The sequence below is a fragment of the Rhinopithecus bieti genome, unplaced genomic scaffold, assembly GCF_001698545.2.
Source record: "Rhinopithecus bieti isolate Rb0 unplaced genomic scaffold, ASM169854v2 scaffold_20840, whole genome shotgun sequence".
Taxonomy (NCBI): Eukaryota; Metazoa; Chordata; class Mammalia; order Primates; family Cercopithecidae; genus Rhinopithecus; species Rhinopithecus bieti.
Genome location: NW_016809955.1, coordinates 381,233 through 402,034, shown reverse-complemented (window position 1 = coordinate 402,034; position 20,802 = coordinate 381,233). Strand labels below are relative to the sequence as shown.

The 20,802-nt window shown below is 46.0% G+C and overlaps 1 protein-coding gene across 6 annotated transcripts in view; it reads right to left on the bottom strand.

Annotated features, from left to right (window-relative positions):
* Window positions 1-7,267: 7,267 nt before the first annotated feature.
* Window positions 7,268-20,802, bottom strand: part of AP2B1 (adaptor related protein complex 2 subunit beta 1) — a 141,980-nt gene continuing 128,445 nt past the window's right edge. For 3 of the 6 annotated variants that reach the window (XM_017890992.1, XM_017890993.1, XM_017890994.1), the window contains exons 21-22: window positions 17,303-17,457; window positions 7,268-10,051 (exon numbers count right to left, since the gene is read on the bottom strand). In XM_017890992.1, the coding sequence (XP_017746481.1) occupies window positions 9,977-10,051; window positions 17,303-17,457 (230 nt within the window). In that variant the 3' untranslated portion in view covers window positions 7,268-9,976. The remainder of the gene's footprint in view (window positions 10,052-17,302; window positions 17,458-20,802) is intronic. The other 3 variants (XM_017890989.1, XM_017890995.1, XM_017890991.1) reach the window with 2 other exon arrangements.

Here is a 20,802-nt window from a genome sequence, read left to right as displayed (position 1 = left end):
AGCTCTGCCATTCACCTGAAGTGTGACCTTGGGCAAGAAACTTAACAGAGTGTTATGATGTGTGCATGTAAAGCCCAGGGCCTAGGCCAGCATAGGTGTTCAATAAACAGTGACCACTGCTATGGGCAGGGGTCCTTCATTCATCTAAGTTCCCCACAAATTTAGCATGGCACCTCCTAGCAATCCCAGGAGGGGCTGCTATCTACTGTTGCATGAGCTCACATGCATGTAGTGTGTGTGTGAGATTCTTCTCATTATACTGAAGATTTAAAAAACAAACACACCCCAAAACAAACCCAGTGACTTAGGGAAGTGAAGACCTCATAGCCAGTCAGTTGTTAACTAAGATTAGGACCCTAAACTCCTTCCTGCCCCATGCAGTGTCCCTTCTCCAACAGGTGTTTATACACTTACAATGGGCTCCCAACTAGGGGGAAGTACCTATCCCTCCTTCCCATGTGTCCCTCCAGGTCCCGAAACCCCTTAGGCATCCCTGGACACCACCAGCATGGCAGAGAGACTCAGCTGGGTTAATTACATAACCAGCACAGGCAGGTGGGGAGTGGGGAGTCCTAGGGGAGGAAGAGAGGGCAAGGAACGCCAAGAGGAGTCCTGGCCTCTGGGTGTGGCAGCTCAGAGGTTTCCACGATGCATCCTACCTGCAGACTGACCCGGACACCACACTCTCTGCCCTGAAACCGGCCCTTTCTGGGGAGTGGCACGGAAATGCACAAGGGGCACTGCCCAGGAGCTAGGGAAGGGGCGCAGGAGGCCCCTAGGCTGGGGCCAGTCTCCTGGAACTCACCAGGCCCAAGTGTGGCCCTGTCCCCAACTCAGAAGCGATCAGTGCCCCTTCCTTCTTTCCAGGCAGAGGTCCTGGATCTAAGAGTATATTAATCCAACACCCTTGGCTGGGTGCGGAAGGGAGGGGGCTGTCCCAAGAAGCAGGGCCCAGGCCCCTGAGCGCTTTCTCCCCAAGGCCTGCTCTCTGCAGTGAGTCTGCAGACAGCGCCCGGCAAGAGACCGCCCGGCAAGAGAGGCAAGAGACCAGAGACACACAGAGGGGGCAAAGCCTAGTTCCGTCCCCTTCCCTGCGCCTGGACACCTGGGTCGCTGCCCAAGACTGACAGCGGGGGCTTCGCGGATCCAGAGGGCCGGGTCACAAGTCTGCCAGCTGTTTGTTTCAACCACATTCGCCTGGGGGTGGGTTAGGGGGCGACAGAGGATGCTGCGCTCCCCATGACCTGATTGGCAGGAGTTTGGGGGGGATGTAGAAGCCCAGCTCGCTCTCCGCCTCCAGCACCTTGCAGGCACCCCCACCCCCAGCTCCAGCTCTCACGTGGCGGCCCCGCACCGCTTCCCCGCCAGCCCGCCGGCCCCTCCTAGTCCCGGACTCCCTTCGCCCCCGGCCGTCTCCTCCTCCCCCGACCCCGGCCCGACAACGCCAGCCCTGCCCCGCCCCGCTCCACCCCGACCGCTTTTCCCCCTCCTCCCGGGCCGCTTACCCGGCGGCCGCTCCTAGGCTGCCCCCCTGCCCCTGCGCCGGCCGGTCGGCGGGCTGCGCTCCCCCCGGGCTCTGGCGCTGCCTCCCGGGCTCCCCGCGCCCGGGGGGAGAGAAGTGGGGCGCCCCGCCTGCCCAGTCGGCGCGGGCTCAGGGCGGGCGCGCGGGGCAGATGCGGGCCGCCGAGGGGGTAGGAACCTCCAGCCCCAGCTCTCCCTCCGGAGCGCGCCGCCCGCTCGCGCTGGAAGGAGGAGGGGGGCGGGGGTGCGGGCTGGCATTCCGCTGGGTCCCTGAGCCTGACATATTCGCTTGGGCGGCCCTGGACGAATTCTTTAATCCCTGGCCTCGACCTTCACACCCCTCCAGACTCTCCCTGCGAGAATTTAGCTCTAACCTGAAAGAGCTGAAGAAAGGCTTGGGAGAGCCCTCAAGGCCTTTGCTTCATTCCGACTCTTGGCCTCATATGCCCCTGGCCCAGGCCTGTAACCAGGCCACTGTGTGCCCTGCACTGTGTGTTAGAGACATCCAGGCTCTGCTCTTCCACCCTCCTCAAGGGCTGAGCGAAGGGTGATCACTCTCACCCTTCACTGACGCAGTGAAAGGCAGAGCTGGCTGGCACAAAGCAAGGTCTCCCCTGCCAATGGGTGACCTCCATACCCCTAAAACTACCATAGGTCTCTTCTCTCCAGAATGGGAGATACCAGCATTTGTCAGGATTGAGGGCAAAATCACCCAGGTATTTATTCTAACACTCATCATCGTCTAACCTTTGATGATCAATGTCATGTCATAATCAATGTCATCACTGATAGGCAACCTCTATTTTGCCGGTGTGCTACGAGCTTTGCATGCATCCTCAGATTGAATCCTCACAATTCTATGGGGTACATTGTTTCCCCCACTTCACTGATGAGATAGTTGAGGTTGATAAGCTTGTCTCACTTAGATGTAAAATGTGAATACAAAGATTGAGAGTCACTAGCTGAGCAGTCACTGATGAGTTTGGAATGAGGCTCACAGTCCAATGTGAGACCAAAAGCAGATACACAACATTAAAATGTGCTGTGCGCAAAGTCAAGGTTCTGCGGAGGGCAGGGGAAGTGGGACAACTCATTAGAGGAGTCACTGAAGCTTCGCAGGAGGTAACTTTCAAGGAAGCAGCCTTGAAAGAAGTAGATTTTGGGGGCTGGGTGGAGGGAGATTGTAGCAGAAGAAAGCTACAGATGTTGGCTGGGTGCGGTGGCTCACGCCTGTAATCCCAGCACTTTGGGAGGCTGAGGTGGGTGGATCATGAGGTCAGGAGTTCAAGACCAGCCTGACCAACATGATGAAACCCCGTCTCTACTAAAATACAAAATTAGCCAGGCATGGTGGTGCGCACCTGTAATCCCAGCTACTTGGGAGGCTGAGGCAGGAGAATCACTTGAACCTGGGAGACAGAGGTTGCAGTGAGCCGAGATCAGGCCTCTGCACTCCAGTCTGGGTGACAGTACAAGACCCTGTCTCAAAAAAAAAAAAAAGAAAAAAAGAAAGCTACAGAAGTCAAGAGCAATTACACAGGCTTGAGAAGTGAGTCTGGGAACCAGATAGGAGCCCACAAGACTGGAAGCATAGTGGGTGAAGAAGCCAGAGGTTGGTCACAAAGGCCCTGACTGACAGGATGAGGAGTTCAGATCCAGCCCTGTGCTGCTGGACAGGAAGTCATTGATGAGGTGTGTGTGTGTGTGTTTTTTTTTTTTTTTTTTTTGAGATGGGGTCTTGCTCTGTCACCAGGCTGGAGTGCAGTGGCATAATCTTGGCTCACTGCAACCTCTGCCTCCCGGGTTCACGCGATTCTCCTGCCTCAGCCTCCAGAGTAGCTGGAACTACAGGAGCGTCCCACCACACCCAGCTAATTTTTGTATTTTTAGTAGAGATGGGGTTTCACCATCTTGGCCGGGATGGTCTCAATCTCTTGACCTCAGGTGATCTGCCCACCTCAGCCTCCCAAAGTGCTGGGATTACAGACATGAGCCACTGCACCTGGCCCTATGGAAGAGTTTTAAAGCAGGGAAGCGCCTGATCAAGTTGCATTTTAGAGCCTCCAGGGCAGGAGGAGGAGCAGGACCATGAGAGATATCCCAACTGTTTTTACCCCTGGGACCCTGCATCCTCCACTCTGACCTCCCTCCTATTACCGTGTGCTCCCAAACAGAACTCAGTTTTCCTCCACACTCTGACCTCTGCATTTTGGGCACCCTCGCAATTTCTCCCTTCCTTCTCCTGTTCAGTCACAGAGGAGAATGGGTATGAGCCTGGGCTTCAGTATCAGACAGAGCTGGATTTCAATATTGGCTCTGCCACTTGCTATTGTAACGGAGGCAAGTAACTTGAAGTCTGTAGTCTCATTTATTAAAAGGGGTGTGATTAGTTGTCCCTCACTGTTGTTGACAGGGTGTAGATGAGCTGAGGTGTGTAAAGTCCTTAACACAATGCCTGGCATGTAGGAAGTCTCAGCATGGGGCCTTTATTTTTTGCCTTTTTTAGGGACATGCAGGCATCCTAGGGGAGGATGAGCATCACCGTGGCACAGCGGTTCCATTTATTCTAGGTAGGCTCCCAGAGGGTTGGGGTGGAGGTATGAAAGGACCAGGGCAGCAGCTAGAAGCAAGTATAGGGCTGGAATGAATTTGGCTTCCTCCTGGAACACCACTTTTGGGGAGAATAAATCAGATTTTAACTGGCCCTGTGGGATCACATGGGGTCGCTAAGAGCCTCTTGATTGCATCACTTATCCCTCCACTGTATCTGGAAAATCTCTAATCCTCACCCTGCCCGAGGATCCCAGGCTTTATGTCTGCTCCCCCAGGCTGTGGCCCTCCATTCCAAAGGTGGACTAGAAGGAATAAAATAAAATACACTGGCGCAATGGCTCATGTCTATAATCCCAGCACTTTGGGAGGTCAAGGGGGGCAGAATACTCGAGCCAAGGAGTTCAAGACCAGCCTGGGCAACATGGTGAAACCTCGTCTCTAAATAACATACAAAAACAGCCGGGCGTGGTGGTGTGCACACCTGTAGTCTCAGCTACCTGGGGGGGATCACTTGTGCCTGAGAGGTCAAGGCTGCAACTGCACTAGGGAAGCACAAAGCCACAGGTTAATTATGGGACCTCATACTGGCCTTCAGTGAAAGGTCATTTAAAGGATTATTTTTATATAAAAAAGCAAACAGCAATTCTATCTACATAAAGTGGAAGATTTGCCCGAAGTTAGGATACAGATGTCATCTTGGTTTGCTGAGAGTCACTTTGGCCTAAGAACATGCACCCCTAGGGGGTCTGCTCACTCTCCCCTATCATTAGGTGCACTTTGATGGGAACGTGTGAAAAGACTCTGTACTTGGGTCTGACCTTGAGCCTCAGGTGGGTCTGGCTCAGCTGAGGATGCCTGTTGGCTGAGGTGCAAACTCAGGGAGCAGACACATGGGACCACCTGCAGTAGCTGAGGCCCACACACAAAGTGGGATAAAAATGTCAAAGACCCAAACCTGCCTACCTCTGCCCCTGCTCCATCATAGCTGAGGATCCTACTGAGCTTTTAGAGGCTATTTGGCCAGATCCTGGGGTTTCCGACCATAAGTGAAGAGTAAATGAAACAAGGGAGGGTGAGCCAAAGGCTGGACTTGAGCATCATCCTCTAACATCTACCCGGTGGGAGAAGTGGGATGAGTGGAGTAATCCCAGCCCCAACACATTGAGAAATGATCCCAGAGATGGCAGTCTTGTCTCAAAATGATACTTTTGGAAACAGCCCTTGCAAGCACTTTTCCAGCTGAGAATCTGGGTCTAACCAACCCCCAAATTAGCCTTCCCTTTGTTGGCAGCATCAAGCACGGCAGGGCAAAAGCTAAATGAGAAACTGAGATGGTAAGTTTGGAGCCAACTCGGAAACTTTTCAAGAAACATCCTTGTTGCTAATAACATGTCTGAGGGCTGGTTGGGATTCTAGGATTAGTGTTCAGGAGATAGAATTGGGTAACAACGGGGGAGGTGTGATCTTTTCCAAGTGCCATACCAGGTATTAAAATAAACAGGCTCTTGCCTCCTGGAGCTGGGGTGGCAGGGAAAAGAATCTGGGTCTAAGCAAAACCAGAAAAAGCATTAATGCATGAAGTGGGAGTAGAAAGCCCAAACCTGCGAGTCCTCAGCTGTTTTCTGACCTCGGAAACAATGTACCTGAGATCTCAGTGTTTCCTAGTTGTCACTTGACAGGCAGAGAAAGACAGTGTAATCTCAGGTAAGTCTGGGACCAGTGTGCTCTGAACATACTGGTATCCTGGGGGCTTAGCAAGGTGGGATGTGGCTGAGAGCAGAGGTAGGAGAGAATCTATTACAGAACCTCCAGTGGACGAAGGAGGAAGCTACAGTGTAGTTCTAAGGACGCAGAGAGGGAGTCAGAAGACGTGGCTCTGCCATATCTCATCTGTAAACTGGAGATGAAATTAAATTCATGAGATAGGTAAGGGAATAAGCTGGTATTGTACATATGAAAGTGCTTTAACTATTTTTCAACTGCCACAGAACATGAGTATTACTGTAGAAGAGGAAGTAGGCGAACAGGTGTGAGCCTCTCTCTGGCAGTGATTCTTGACCTTGACTGCAAGTTAGAAAACACCTGGGAAGTTTTAAAACATGCTGATTCCCCCAGGTCCCATTCCAGACTGAACTGAACCATGTCTTTTTCGAAAGTTCTCCAGGTGACATTAATGTTCACCCAAGAGTTGAGAGCCTCTCCTTGAGGACTTTCCTTGCCCAAATTAACGTCCTTCTTAACTGGTGACCCCGATTTGACCCCACTCTCACCAAGCATGTTTCCTATTACAGCCAGGGCTAACTGCAGCCGGGCAACATGGAGACAACCAGAAAGTTCCTAGCTGCCAAAGGCAGTTTGCTCATGGAGTTTGGACATCCAAGTAATAAAGGCAGCTACGGTTGCTGAGCACCCACCAAGTCCTAAATGCTGCAGAGTGCTTGGTCTACACTCACTCTAGTGGTGAGAGAGGTTCAGGGACTTGTCCAGGGGCATCTTGGTGTTCATTCCAGCCTCTTCCCCCAATTCCAGGCAGTGGGAGATCTCAGCAGCTGTCAGCTTATCAGAACCTAGGCTTGGGGGGGCCTCCTGTCTTGACAACATATGGGTCACATGCCCCCAGCAACACAAATGCAGGCCTCTAGTCTTGGAACTCCCTGGGAAACTTGTTTTAAAGCAGCATTAATTCCATTTGCTTGGGAATATGCAGGCCCTGAGGCCAGGTCTGAGAGACTTTTGTAAGTTGAGAGATAATCATCGATTGAGACATCCTGGGTTTATAAACTGATGAGCAGCTCTGCCACATTCCTCTCGCCCTGGGTCCTGCTGGCTGGATGCCAACTGACAAGTCAGAAAAAGGCCCTGTGGCTCCAGCTACTGCCCCTGGGACCATCTGCCTGGGGCCCCAGCAGGGGAACTGCCAGGAAAGACAGATTGGCTCCTCTGAGCACTCCCTGCCTGTAGAGATGCCTGGAGTCGCAGAGTGGTTTGGGGCTTGGTGAAATGGAGCCTCCAGGAGGTATATGATTCTCCCTCAAGTTACTCTTAATTTCATGTGGCTGAATCCCTGGGAGGGCTGGGGCAGTCAGAAAAGGTTTAATAGAATGGTTATGAATGTTCTGTCCCTCTCTGGCTGGCTGTGTTTTCTCCTAGAATGTCAATTCTGGTGGAAAAAAAGTACATATCACAAATTTCATTTTGTGTAAATGTGAGTTTATTGACGAAGACACAAGGTCAAGCTCCCCCAATCCCTACCCTCCCCAAAAACAGGACCCAACAAGAACAGAGGAATGAGAAGCATTCTTAGGGCAACATTTCCCCCACCCCCCTCCCCATTTCTTTCCAGAGTCTCAAGCTTCACAACACAGACACACAGAGCAGGCTTGGGTGAGGACAGACACTCAGGGAATCTCTGACCAGCAAGAGTTCTGGGTGTTTGCTTCTCCTGCCCATTGTATGATGCCAGCTGACATTACAAAGACACACGCAGGCCGAGGAGGGGGACGCAGGGCAACCTCCACCCCACTTCCCTAATTTGGCCAAGCTTGGAATGAGCCAAGAGGGAAGCTGTGGTGGAGGCAACAGGTTCTGCCCCTCAGGAGAGGTCCTTTTATGGAAGTAGAATTCCTCCCTAACTCTGCTCAGGGGTGTGATGGGAGGCAGCCTCCCCAAGGAGTGCAGAGTTCATGGGTTGCCTCAGTCAGGTCAGCTGAGAATAGGAGCTGTTATCCATCACTGGTGGGGAGGCTGACAGAAGCCTTGTTTTGGGGGTTGAGGGACATATTCTGGTAGGAAATTGTGTTGTCTGCTTGCCCTGACATACTTTTCCTTCTGGAATGATAGTTTGCTTTGAGATGAGAACACTATTTGCAGTGTGAACCTTCTTCACTACTTGTATCCACTGACTCCAGGAATGAGTCCCAAGAAGGGAACTTTACCAACCTGCTTTTCCACCCCACACATCACCGACCTACCCACCTCCCACATACAATCCTGTGCTGTTTCCTACTGCCATGTGCTTGAGGGGTGGTGTGCAAGGGATATATTTCCTCCCTCCCTCCCCAAATATTCTTCTCTTGGAGATTCTCAAAGTTTAAGAAAGTGCTTTGGGGGACCATTCCCCACAAGCTTTGCAACTGGTATGAAGCAGGGTTATTTCAGATATGAAATAGGGGTGTGGGGTAGTTTTGCTCTTGTTTTCACGATTCCTCCTCTGAGTCCAGTGAGTTAGGTCTCAGTCCAACATGAGGCCCGTGGAGCCTGAAGTGCCCCAGATTTAAGCAGGGCATCTGAGAAGAACAGTCTTAGTCAAGGACCCTGAATACTGGGTGCCAGGCAATGCAACAAGTGCCCGCAGATCAAACAGTATAACACTGCTAAACAGGTTGGTATTTTGGGCATGAAGCATTCTTTGAAAAATCATATCCAATGTGTTAAGGGGGGTAGGGGGAAGATTTCATATCCCCCAGTCTTTTCAGAGATGACAGGAACTGCCTGAACCTCTGGGATGATCTTAATATGGCCTGCAGCCTAAGTATCATTAAGAAAGAGCAGATCAGAGAGCTGAAGGGATAAAGAGCATTTGCGACATCTCTAAGCTCACTTCATCTCTGCACCTATTCTGCTGGCCTCAAGAAGTGGGGCTCCGGGGGCATATGGGAAACACCGGCTACGCCTTCATTCTGGCATCTGGCTTTACCTTCGAGTAATTCAAAAGCTACTCAGCTGCCACCTGATGCCAATAAACAGGGCGTCAAAATCAATATGGAATATGTGAAGAGCCAAAAAGTAGGCACAGAAAAGGCAGGAGAAGGCATTAGGGGAAAACAACAAGAGACAGTCCTGTGGTGAAAACCACACTGACGGGGACTTAGGAGACTCAGTCTCGGCTCTGCTACTACACAGCTGACAGGCCTTGGCAGTGACCTTTGTGCCTTTTATCTTTCTCCTTTGTAGAAAAAGAGGGTTGGTAAGTTATTACTCTGTTTCAACTCTAAAAGTAGGATTTTAGATTTGAACTGGACCTGAGAAATGCAGGAGAGGGGGTGAGGGGACAGCATCTGGGTTCTTGTTCCCCATCTCTACTCAAATTCCTGAATTAGTGGGATTAGCAGGTTTGTTCAGGGGAAAGGAAAGGAGTAAGGTGTAACTTCTCTCAGCTTTGGTGCTGACAGGCTCTATAGTTTTTGCACCCTGAAACATCATTCAAGAAGATCACCGTTCCCATTTGCAGAGCAATCAAATGAGATTATGATATGGAAAGGGGGAAACATGAAGGCTTGGCCAAGGAAAAGGAGTCTGGAGGGAAAAAAAAAAGCAAACTGAAAATCCAAATGACCAGGGATAAGGCTATCACAGATAAGACAACCCCTCAAAAGCTAGGGCGGGTAACTGCATCTCTGCCTCCAGGACTGTGTGGTTAATGACAGTCATTTCAATGCTTTCTACTGGTTGCACTACTCCCTTGGTTTCTCATATGTACAAAAGTATAAAACAATAAAGTGCAGTGTTTCAGTGACACTTTTCCTTGCTTTAATATTTGTTGTCTTTTTCTGCTTTTGAAATGAGCTCTCAATTACAAAATACCAAACTACACTCAAAAGAGGGTGTACAAAAAGCCAGCCATTGGCACAGCATGGAGAAGCCCACAAGTAAGGACAGATAGCAGCAGCAGGTGGCAAGAGGTGGGAGGTGACTGAAGCAGTGGTTACAAATGTTCACAGGAAGCTAAAACTATCCAACAGGTTGTGCCCTAATGTTAGCACAGGTTAGACTAGTTACTACCTTGCTGGGTGGCCTCAGTGTGTTTGGGTTCAGATTCTACACAGCAATACAATTTCTTCCAGTTAAGAGTTCTTGGCTTGCACTGATCCCAGCGTGATTGAAGGGTACTGGACCAGTCTTGTTAGTTTTTCAAAATGCTGTCGTAGACCTGATAGATGTACTGAGAGACTTCAGGAGCTCTACACTTCAGTGACAGCTGTTAGGAGAAAAAGGAGATGGAAGATTAGTACAGAGGTTGGCATTAACTCTAAACGTATCTAAGCACTCAGTTCAAGAAAACTTTTGACACAGTGGGAGAGAAACTTCTATCACAGGAGTAGCCAAACAAAGAGATTATGTCAATAAGTACTGTGGGTTTTAGCATTTCAATTTAATCAATATCAAGTTGTGCTGTGCTTCTACCTCCATTCCATGTGGGTCTATAAGATTAGGAAATAATCCATACTAAAAACACTAAAGCCACTGACTGCAGAGGAACAGCTGCTCTAATGCTTTGCTAAGAGTTATAGAGATTATTATTAAATGAAAAGGGAAGGGCTAAAGCCCTTAACATGTTGGTGGTCATTTCAGCTGCCTGCCTCCGTTTCTCAGTCTGACAAGAGGATGGCTATATCTCAGTCCCAACTTCAGGAGGATGTACAATCTATCAAGTGAAATAAAACCATAAACTAGGTAGGTCCAAGGTATTAGTCCTTTCTGCATTATGAGGAGAGTATACACCCCTAAGAGGGAAGACAAGTACATGAAAAGACACTCACTTAGTGTAACCCAACCTTAAAATTCACATCAACAGCTTAATCTTTTATTTTCTGCCTCTTTAGACAGGCAAATCAGACACCTCTGATACCCCCACCACCCCCTCTTCTTTTAGTCTAACAAATACCAAATTAAACATCAATATTAAAAGGATCTTAATGGTGAATATTGAGAATTTCACTTTGTGAGTCAGTAAGGACAAAATTTAAACCCAGATTTAGAATCCTAATTGTATTAGATTAGGCAGAATATTATTAACAATAACATATGCATGCAAAATGTACTCTAGAACCAGAAAATTTAATAGCTATATATTTTATATTGCTGACATCATTCCTCTTGTTAATTAGGGCAGGTCAACAAAAATTGTCTTGAATGATGTAGCACCATGAGATTTTAGACTATTTTACCTCTTTATTCTCTTATTAGAGACTAAGGACAATTTAACATAGTGCAAAAGGTGAGACTATCTTTGAATAAAAGGTCAAGAAGGTCTATCTTTGAATAAAAGGTCAATCACGAATTTCCTAAAAACTAACAACCTAAAAGTTAAAGTAAAATTTAAAATGCAAAAAAAAAAACAACCCCAAACCAAACAAAAGAACATCAGAAGATATTCTATTGATTTACAGCTTTAATATTCAGTCTCCAAGGCATTCCCAAAACTGCTGCTTGGTATTAGTCAGGAAGACAATTCTGATAAATGTGGAAAAAAAAAAAAAACAACTAACTTAAGAACTAACTTTCTATATATAGAAAACAGCTCCCTACTTTGGTCCAAGTTGCATCTTTAGGCATTTCCTTGACTTTCAAACTCCCTATTGATGGAATTCTTTTTTTGAGACAGGGTCTTGCTCTGTCACCCAGGCTTGAATGCAGTGGCATGATCTCAGTACACTGCAACCTCCACCTCCCGGGTTCAAGCGATTCTCCTGCCTGAGCCTCATGAGTAGCTGGGACTACAGACGCATGCCATCACACCTGGCAATTTTTTTTTTCCTGTATTTTTAGTAGAGACGGGGTTTTGCCATGTTGGCCAGGCTGGTCTCGAACTCTTGACCTCAGGTGATCCACCTGCCTCAGCCTCCCAAAGTGCTGGGACTATAGGCATGAGCCACTGCGCCCGGCCTGAAGCAATTCTTGTACCTCCTTCTCTACAGCCAATGTTGTGGAAAATTCTAGTGGGAGAATATGTGGGTTCAGAAATGGAAGAGAAGAGGAATCTAAAAAGAGAAACAACAGCTTAACTGTTAACTCCCAGACTAAAGAGAGGTAGTCCCCAAATACTCCCCAAAATACTATCTTGTATTTTTCCACATCTTTGTAACAATACTTGAAGTTCCTCCAGCTGGAGGTTCATTTTTATGTTTACGACTAGTAAGGAAATGTTGCCTTCCTCAACAACGGCTCAAACTGCCAAGGCTGGCATTGGTGGGGAGTCATGGACTGACCAGACCCTAGGCCCTGGGCATTACAGCTGGTCTTTGGAGGATGGGGAATAAACTTCCTCTGTCTCTGGACTCTTAATATCCACACCTCCCCACTTCTACCTCCATCCCAGCCTCTGACAAAGTGTCAAGTTTATTAAATATAGCTAGGACTCTGGGTCTCACTTTGTATGGCTCCTAGGGAGAAAGACGCCTTCCCTGGGGCTTAACTTTCCAACTGCTAATTGCTTATGTGACATGTCTTTAACATCAGCCACTCAGGAATCCAGTCCAAACTAGACATACCAAGGGCAGAAGAGTCACCAGTCCTGCTTAATTAAAGTAAGGGGCTATGCATCCACTTTTGGCATATGGTATGGAACATACACTGCTTCCCGTGGGACAAGTTATCTTTCAGATGAGGCTTACCTACTTACAGAGATATAGCCTCACCCTTATAGGAATAGGATAAACCTATCTTGTTAATAAAATACAATAAAAACTGGGGTTTGGGGAGAAGTGTTTTATTAACCCCTCTTAGGAGACTAAGGGACCATCAGTCTGTCATACATTAGTGCTGGCTCAACCAGATTTCTTTCTTTTTTTTTGAGACGGAGTCTCCCTCATTGCCCAGGCTGGACTGCAGTGGTGCGATCTCGGCTCACTACAAGCTCCACCTCCCGGGTTCATGCCATTCTCCTGCCTCAGCTTCCCGAGTAGCTGGGACTACAGGTGTCCGCCACCATGCCCGGCTAATTTTTTTATTATTATTTTTTATTATTTTTAATTTTTTTTTGAGACGGAGTCTCGCTCTGTCGCCCAGGCTGGAGCGCAGTGGCCGGATCTCAGCTCAACTGCAAGCTCCGCCATGCTCGCTGGGCCTCAGGCTCGCCGAGTAGCCTGGGACTAGCAGGCGCCCGCCATCGGCCGGGCTAGTTTCTATTATTTTTTTTTTTAATTTTTTATTTATTTTTATTTTTTCTTTTTTTTTTTATTTTATTTATTTTTTTGAGAGCGGAGTCTCGGCTCTGTCGCCCAAGGGCTGAGTGGCAGTGGCCCAGATCCAGCCTCACTGGCAAGCTTTCTGGCCTCCCGGTTTATGCCATTCCTCCTGGCCTTCAGCCTCGCGCGAGTAGCTGCGAACTGACAGGCCCACACACCTCGCCCGGCTAGTTTTTTGTAATTTTTAGTAAGGAGACGGGGTTTCACCCGGTTACCGCCAAGGATGGTCCTTGCGATCTCCTGAACGCCTCCGTGATTCGCCCCGTCTCGGCGCTCCAAAGTGGCTGGGATTTGACAGGCTGAGCCCCGCACCTCGGCCTGTTTTTTTATTTTTTTAGTAAGAGACCGGGTTTCACCATGTTAGCCAGCGAATGTCCCTTCGATCTCTACCTCAGTGATCCCGCACGCCTCGGGCCTCGCCAAGATGAAAGTGCTGGGATTACAGGCCTTCACACGGCCACCGTGCCCGGCCTTTTTTGTATTTTTAGTACAGATGGGGTTTCACCGTGTTAGCCAGGATGGTCTTGATCTCCTGACTTAGTGACCCGCCCGCTTTGGCCTCCCAAAGTGCTGGGATTACAGGCGTGAGCCACCGCGCCCGGCCTTCTTTCTTTCTTAATACTTAGCTCAGATCAGATTAATAGTGTAATAGGAATTTAGGGTGATGAAGGGAATGGATCAGAATGAATTTAGAGTCTGGGGTGCCACTTAGGGGAACAAATTAGACCTATTTGTCAAGTGCTATGATGGGAGATTTAGATGGTATTATGGGCAGAGAGAATCTAGTCACCAGATAGGATGAAGAATAGGAAAGGGGGCAAGGAAGTATAAACAAATTCACCATTTAAAAATACGGGGTTGGAGGGGGCCGGGTGCAATGGCTCATGCCTACAATCCCACTGCTTTGGGAGGCCGAGATGGGAGGATTGCTCGAGGCCAGGAGTTTGAGACAGCCTGCACAACATAGTGAGATCCCATCTCTCTCTATATTATACACACACACACACACACACGCACACACACACATATATATAAAATAAAAATAGATGGGACAAAGGAAGGTGGGTGTGGCTAAACCATGAGGACAGAATCTATTTTTTTAAACTTTTATTTGCATTTATTCCATGCTGAATTTATTCCCAGGCTATACATTTGTGTTTTCTTCAATTTCTTCTGGGATATCTTTTTCTTCCCTGCAAGCCTCTCTTCTGGTTTAGGAACAATTTACTCTTTTTCAGTAAGGATTATTTCAATATGTGGCAGGGGAGTTTATTTTTGGGTTAATGTGACCTGAGCTCTGTAAGTTCAGCAACATATCCTGGGGCTTTGTTCACCTGGACATGTTCAATGACCAGAGAATCTGCATCTAAACCCTTAGGGTCAGCATTACTCTTTGCCTTTTTAAGCGTGTATAGCACAAATGTAGCACTTTTTTTGGGCTACCTATCATCCTGTGCCCAGCCCCTCTGTTTGGCTTAGGCACACCTACCAACTCCATTAGAATAATATGAAATGGACACACATTAAGTCTATAAAGTGACATCTTTCAAGTACTTGGTGGCTATTTGGATATGCATACATTTGATGGCCTGGGCACTTCCACGGGTGTTCTTAAAGTGAACATGAAGATTTGAATCTCTTGCTTTGTATGATTTTAGGGGTTTTCTAGGCCAACTGAACAGAAATCATCTCAGGCCACTTACAGAAAGAGCTCACTGTATAATTTCTTTTAAAAAATATTTTTTAATAAAAATGGGGTCCCACTATGTTGACCAGGTTGGTCTTGAACTCCTGTCCTCAAGCGATCCTCCCAATACAGCCTTCCAAAGTGTTGGCATTAAGGCATGAGCCACCACACCCAGTCACTGTATAATTTCTCACAACTGCATACGACTTTACAATTACCTCAGAACTTTTGTTTAAAGGAGAAAATATTCTTCAAAGGGTGAATGGAGAAACTGTGGTACATGGATATAGTGAACTATTACTTGGCCATAAAAAAGAACAAGCTATGGATAAATGTACAACTTGGAAGAATGTTATGAGTATTATGTGTGCAAAAAACAATCTTAAGAGGTTACATGCTACATGTGTAATTTAAACAACATTCTAAAAATGATACAATTATAGTAATGGAGAAAGGCCGCCAGGGCTTAGGGCTGGGGTGAGAGTCTGACCACAAAGGTATTTTTTTTTGTGTGTGGTGACAGAACAAGTCCGTGTCTGGACTCTGGCAGCAGTTATCAAATTGATACATGTAATAAGAGTTCATAGTACCATACACTACCAAGCTCCCACCCACCCATTACATCACCAGGAATGTAAAAACTGGTGAAATGAAAATAATGTCTATAGTTAATTATTATATTGTAATAATATCTATTTCCTAGTTTTGAAAATGTAGTATAGGTGTGTAAGATGTTATTATTAATGGGGAAAACTGGTAAAAGAGATGTAGAAACTCTCCTGTTCCATTTAAAAAATTTGTTAAATCTAATTATTTCAAAATTAAACTTTTTAAAAAGTTAAACAAACTATCTTTAGGACAGTGATACTAAGAAGCTCTTCTCAAAATCAAGAATACGGTGTTAAGAAGAGTGTCAAGAAACACCTGAATTCTAAACAAAACTCACCTACCAACAAATTACATGATCTTGAACTAGTCACTAATCATTCTTAGCCATGGTTTACTTATCTGCAACCTGGGAGTAATCATGCTGCTTTAACCTAGCTGAGATGGAAGATTATATATAATAAAATAATGGACAGTAAGCAAAAAGAAAAAAAGGAAAAAACAAACACACACACACATAAACCCATATACAAACTTTTGGCAAATTTCTAGAGAGTAAATGGAGTTATTCTCCCCTCAACCCTTTTTTTCTTCCAACTGAGACAAGGTCTAACTATGTTACCTAGGCTGGTCTTGAACTCATGGGCTCAGGTGATCCTCCTGCCTCAGTCTCTCCAGTAGCTGGGATTACAGGCATGTGCTAACTTGGTTTTATAGTAAAACTTTCCCTCCAGAAACAGCACAAAGGGGTTTTCCTTTCTTGGGAAACTCAAGATAAATGACAGCGTATGTTACTCTTCAAAAAAGATGAGACTGGTGGGGGGCTGGGGAGAGCAGCACACATTTTATGAGGGAAGCCTGAAGTTTTTCAGCTTGTAAGTGCTTGGGCAAAAGTCTAACTTGATAGGCCTCAGGAGCAAGCGTGTACACATACATATACACACACACACACACACACACACACACACACAGACACCCCCCACTACTCCGACTTACTTCAAAGGAAGGGAACTAGTGGGAAAAACACCAAGAATTTTCAGTTCTGGATGGTACTATTCCCTTGATATATGCTAGTGAAAACAGACTTAGCTGTCAAAATTAAGGAACGGGTCACAGACTTTTCTCAGCTAAATGACTAAAAGGCTCCCTTAAGCTACTGACTATTCAGCTTCCTCAGAATTAAATAGCTCCCTCTAAAACCCTCAAACACAACAGAGGAATAAGATATTTCTCCCATCCCAGGGGTTTTTTCTTTACTTTTCAAAATGCAGATGACAAGCAGCATCCTATTGGGAAATTGCATTTTACAATAGCAAATAAAATAGCATTTTAAAATAGCCTAGTGCTTGGGTATCAATCTTTGCTGTTTAACAAAGCAACTGCTTCTGCCTTATTACTGCCAGAATTTTTACTTTAGTTCAGTGTGATACTGAAGGAAGTTTCCCAAACTAAAGTCTCCCTATGTGCTTCCAAAGGTGTGTTCCATTTTGCCTTATCTTTAATAACAAGTATTTCAGGTCATACAATGCTGCTGAAAACAGTTCATGTGTTAATGACTCTGATAGCCTTAGGTCATGAACTCCAAGAGCAAGAAAGGTCTTCTTGACATTAGCTATGTAAACAATCCTCTTGGCAGCTTGTTATAGTACCACATGCACAGGTACACTAGATTCATATTAACTGATATTGAGGATGAAGATGCCAAGTTTTGTGAGCAACTCTGTATACACCAGAGGGGAGGGATGGATTTGAGGCACTTGGCAGAGGTACCATCCCTGTTGGATGGGGCAGACACTGCAGAGAGGAGGTCTTCCATTGAGGCAAATGGAAGCTTCTTCACTGACTACTTATTTCGTGTATCTTGGGTTTGAAGCACCTCCTCCAGGTCTTTCTAGGGTGCTAAGTAAAAATGAAAGGGCTCTCACCTCCCTCTTCTAATCCATCTTACCCATTCTGAGAAAGGCCTTACCGTATAATTGGGGTTTCCTGGCTGGATACGTAGCTCAGCCAAAATCCAAATGCCATTAGTGAGCTTCAGGGATTGGTACAGCATGTCCTGCCCTTCCACATTCCTCTTGGCAATAGTATAAACATTGTTGTTTTGCAACTTGCTGGAAACAGTGTCTAGAAATACAGATTCAAAATCCAACACCTTCAGTTAAAATCTCAAACAAATGTATACTCTCTTCTCACACCCTTATGAGCCATGTGTGTTCAGTTCCCTGACAAGTACTGTCACTTGGACATGTTACATTTCAGAAGGCATTCTCCCACACAATAGCAAAAAGTGAAGAACAGGTTCATGAATTGTCTGCCTATCAGATTCCAGGACTGAACACACAATAAGGTACACCTATGGATTAGTGCGAGTTACCTTTGGAGATTATGAAATTGGTGGGCCTAAGGAGTTGGCAATCTCAAATTAGGTGCTAGACAGGTAAAGAAGGCTCTGAAGAGGACAAAGACAGAAATGAGTGTGTGGGTAAGCCACAGTGACTGTCATGTTGGTATTCATTTCTCGATGCTGGCTCCAGATCAATGGGGACACACAGACTGATGACCACATCCATAGTGCCACTTCCCAAGTCACTACTACTTCATTGTGAGCCACTTGGGCCTCAACTGCCAGGATCCGGAAGGGCCCAGAGCTGCAGAATTCAACTGCAAATCAAATTTATTAACCTAGATGTTTAAGATTTTTTTTTTTTTTTTTCTCAAAGCAGGCAAAAATGATTTCTTAAGCCTTTAGGGAACACTATGCCTCGAAAAAAATAACAGAACAAACTGTCTCAACCACAGATTTTGAGAAAGACTAAAGCTGTGCAAAGGTGACTGCTGCTAGATCCTAAGATCCCAGCTGCTGCTGCTGGTCATGACAGAAGTTTTCATAGTCACCAACTCAGGGTAAGAATGGGTTGGTGTTTTGGCTCTTCCTCATGACTATAGCTTCGAAAAGATATAACGTTCCAGAATTAAAGGTTATTTCTCTCTTTATGAGATGTTGCTGTTATCAGAGAAACTTTAAGAATAGAGATGACAAGCACTGCTTCTTTGTTGACTGTTTATTATATTCATTTCTGAAGAGAGCATTCAAATTACTCATGCCTACTTCAAGAACTAAATTCTCCCCACATAAAAATCTGTCATATTCTATTGTGCACTCTGGGAAAAGGTTGCTATGATGGATGGTCTTTCTACCCTTCTAAACAGTAAGCTCTCTGAACAAAGGGATACTACAGTTTTTTCATCACTGTGTATCCCACATTATCTGCGATACAACAGGTACCTCTCATCACTATCTGCTCTGATAGGTGTTGGAGATGCCAATATTTACATAATGCCATAGACATAGATGTGAACTACTTTTGCAGGTAGCTCTCACCCTGGTGTCCTTCTCCCACATTCAAACCACTGACAGCTCAGGAGAGGAGGCACTAAGACTCCTTTCATGAGACGTTTTTACCACACTTAGTTATTACTTAGCTTTTCCCCTTTTATTTCCAAGGTTTTCACTAACACCAAGCAGAGTAGTTAAGAAATGGCTCCCGGGCGCAGTGGCTCAAGCCTGTAATCCCAGCACTTTGGGAGGCTGAGACGGGCGGATCATGAGGTCAGGAGATCAAGACCATCCTGGCTAAACAGTGAAACCCCGTCTCTACTAAAAAATACAAAAAAACTAGCCGGGCGAGGTGGCGGGCGCCTGTAGTCCCAGCTACTCGGGAGGCTGAGGCAGGAGAATGGCGTGAACCCGGGAGGCGGAGCTTGCAGTGAGCTGAGATCCGGCCACTGCACTCCAGCCTGGGCGACAGAGCAAGACTCCGTCTCAAAAAAAAAAAAAAAAAAAAAAAAAAAAAAAAGAAATGGCTCTATCTGAGGAGTCAAAAAATGTATCTCAGGGTACTTACATGCAATACTGGTGGAAGAAGGGGCCTTAATATGCCCCTTTAATCACCTAGTGGGGGATGAGGCAGTTATGGCTGCCATCCTGGTTCCCAAAATGAAGGGCTCTTGCAGCTCTGACTGGGTTGCTAGGCAACATCATCAGCTAGGGTTTGGCTAATGCCTTTTGACATTGTCTTGAACACAGAGGGGCTTGCTTTAAGTTGTAAAAATCATTCCTAACTTTCCAGGCCTTTGCTCATTTCCCAGGAAACCCAAAAACACACAAAGTAGGAGCCTTTGTTGAACAGCCACCTTGCCGCACAGGCACAAATACATTCTAGCGTATATATGTGGCAAGGGCCAGACTCCTACAGAAATAATTATGAAATAATCTCAATTATTTCACCACCTATGTAAGAGATGACAGGCTAAGAAACTCTCTCTCACTCACTCTCACTCTTCTAGAATTAGAAAACATGGCCAACAGCCAGGAAGAACAAGCAAGTTGAATTGATGTAACTTTAATACATTTGGAAGCATTCTGGCCAGCAACCTAGCTCTGCTCCTAATGAATGATTGCCCTGTGATTTTTATCGGAAGGCTAGAGGGTTCCATAACATTAGTATGTGTGATTTGATTTTTATATATTTTAGATATTAGGTTTGAGTTTGAAGATTTACAGATTGCAGAATGATCAGATTCTGCTAAATGTATGATTAAGAATGGCAAGGGAAGCCAGATATAAGGAGGCTTCCTGGTCAGACAGGGATAGAATTCTTGACAAGATATTACAGTTTTTAATTTTTTAAAACACATTTTGAACTTCTGGGAAACATGACGGAATCTTATAATTGTGAGACTTTGAGAATGAGCATGTAATGTAATGTTGTTTCAGTGTGTGCTTATGATACCATCTCAGGCATAAGATACTGAGATTTATCCCGAAGCACAGAATAAAAGATGGTCAAATATAGTTACACTTCGTTCAAGATATGATTTCTTTTCTTTTTCCTTCCTTGCTTTCTCTCTCTCTCGACAGGGTCTTTCTTTGATGCCCAGACTGAAGTGCAGTGGCATGATCACGGCTCACTGCAGTCTCGACCTCCCAGGCTCACATTATCCTCCTGCCTCAAGCTCCCAAAGTGTGGGATTACAGGTGTGAGCCACCGAGCCCAGCCAAGATAAGATTTCTTATGTATCCTTCCATAAATTTGGCATTTTGAATCTGGGGTCTGAACTCTTAGAAGGTATGGATGTGATCTTCCTTCCTTTATCCTTCTACTTTAGTTAAGGTCACACATCCTCTGACAGCAATAAGGGTGAAGGAGGTACTCATATTAGAGAGTGGGAATGGGGGAATTTACATCTGTGGACCTGCTGTGGTATTTATTAGCAAGTTCAAAACCACTATGATTGCTGAAAAGAATGCTTTTTACCATTTAAGCAACCAAATTATAGTTAGGCGCTAGCTGGAAGAGTGTTTCTGTTTTTGAAATATTCCAAAGGATGGGGAAAGCCACAACAAAACAATGAAACAGAATTCACCCTTACCTAGCCCCCAGGCTGGAACAAATATTGGTCTCTCAT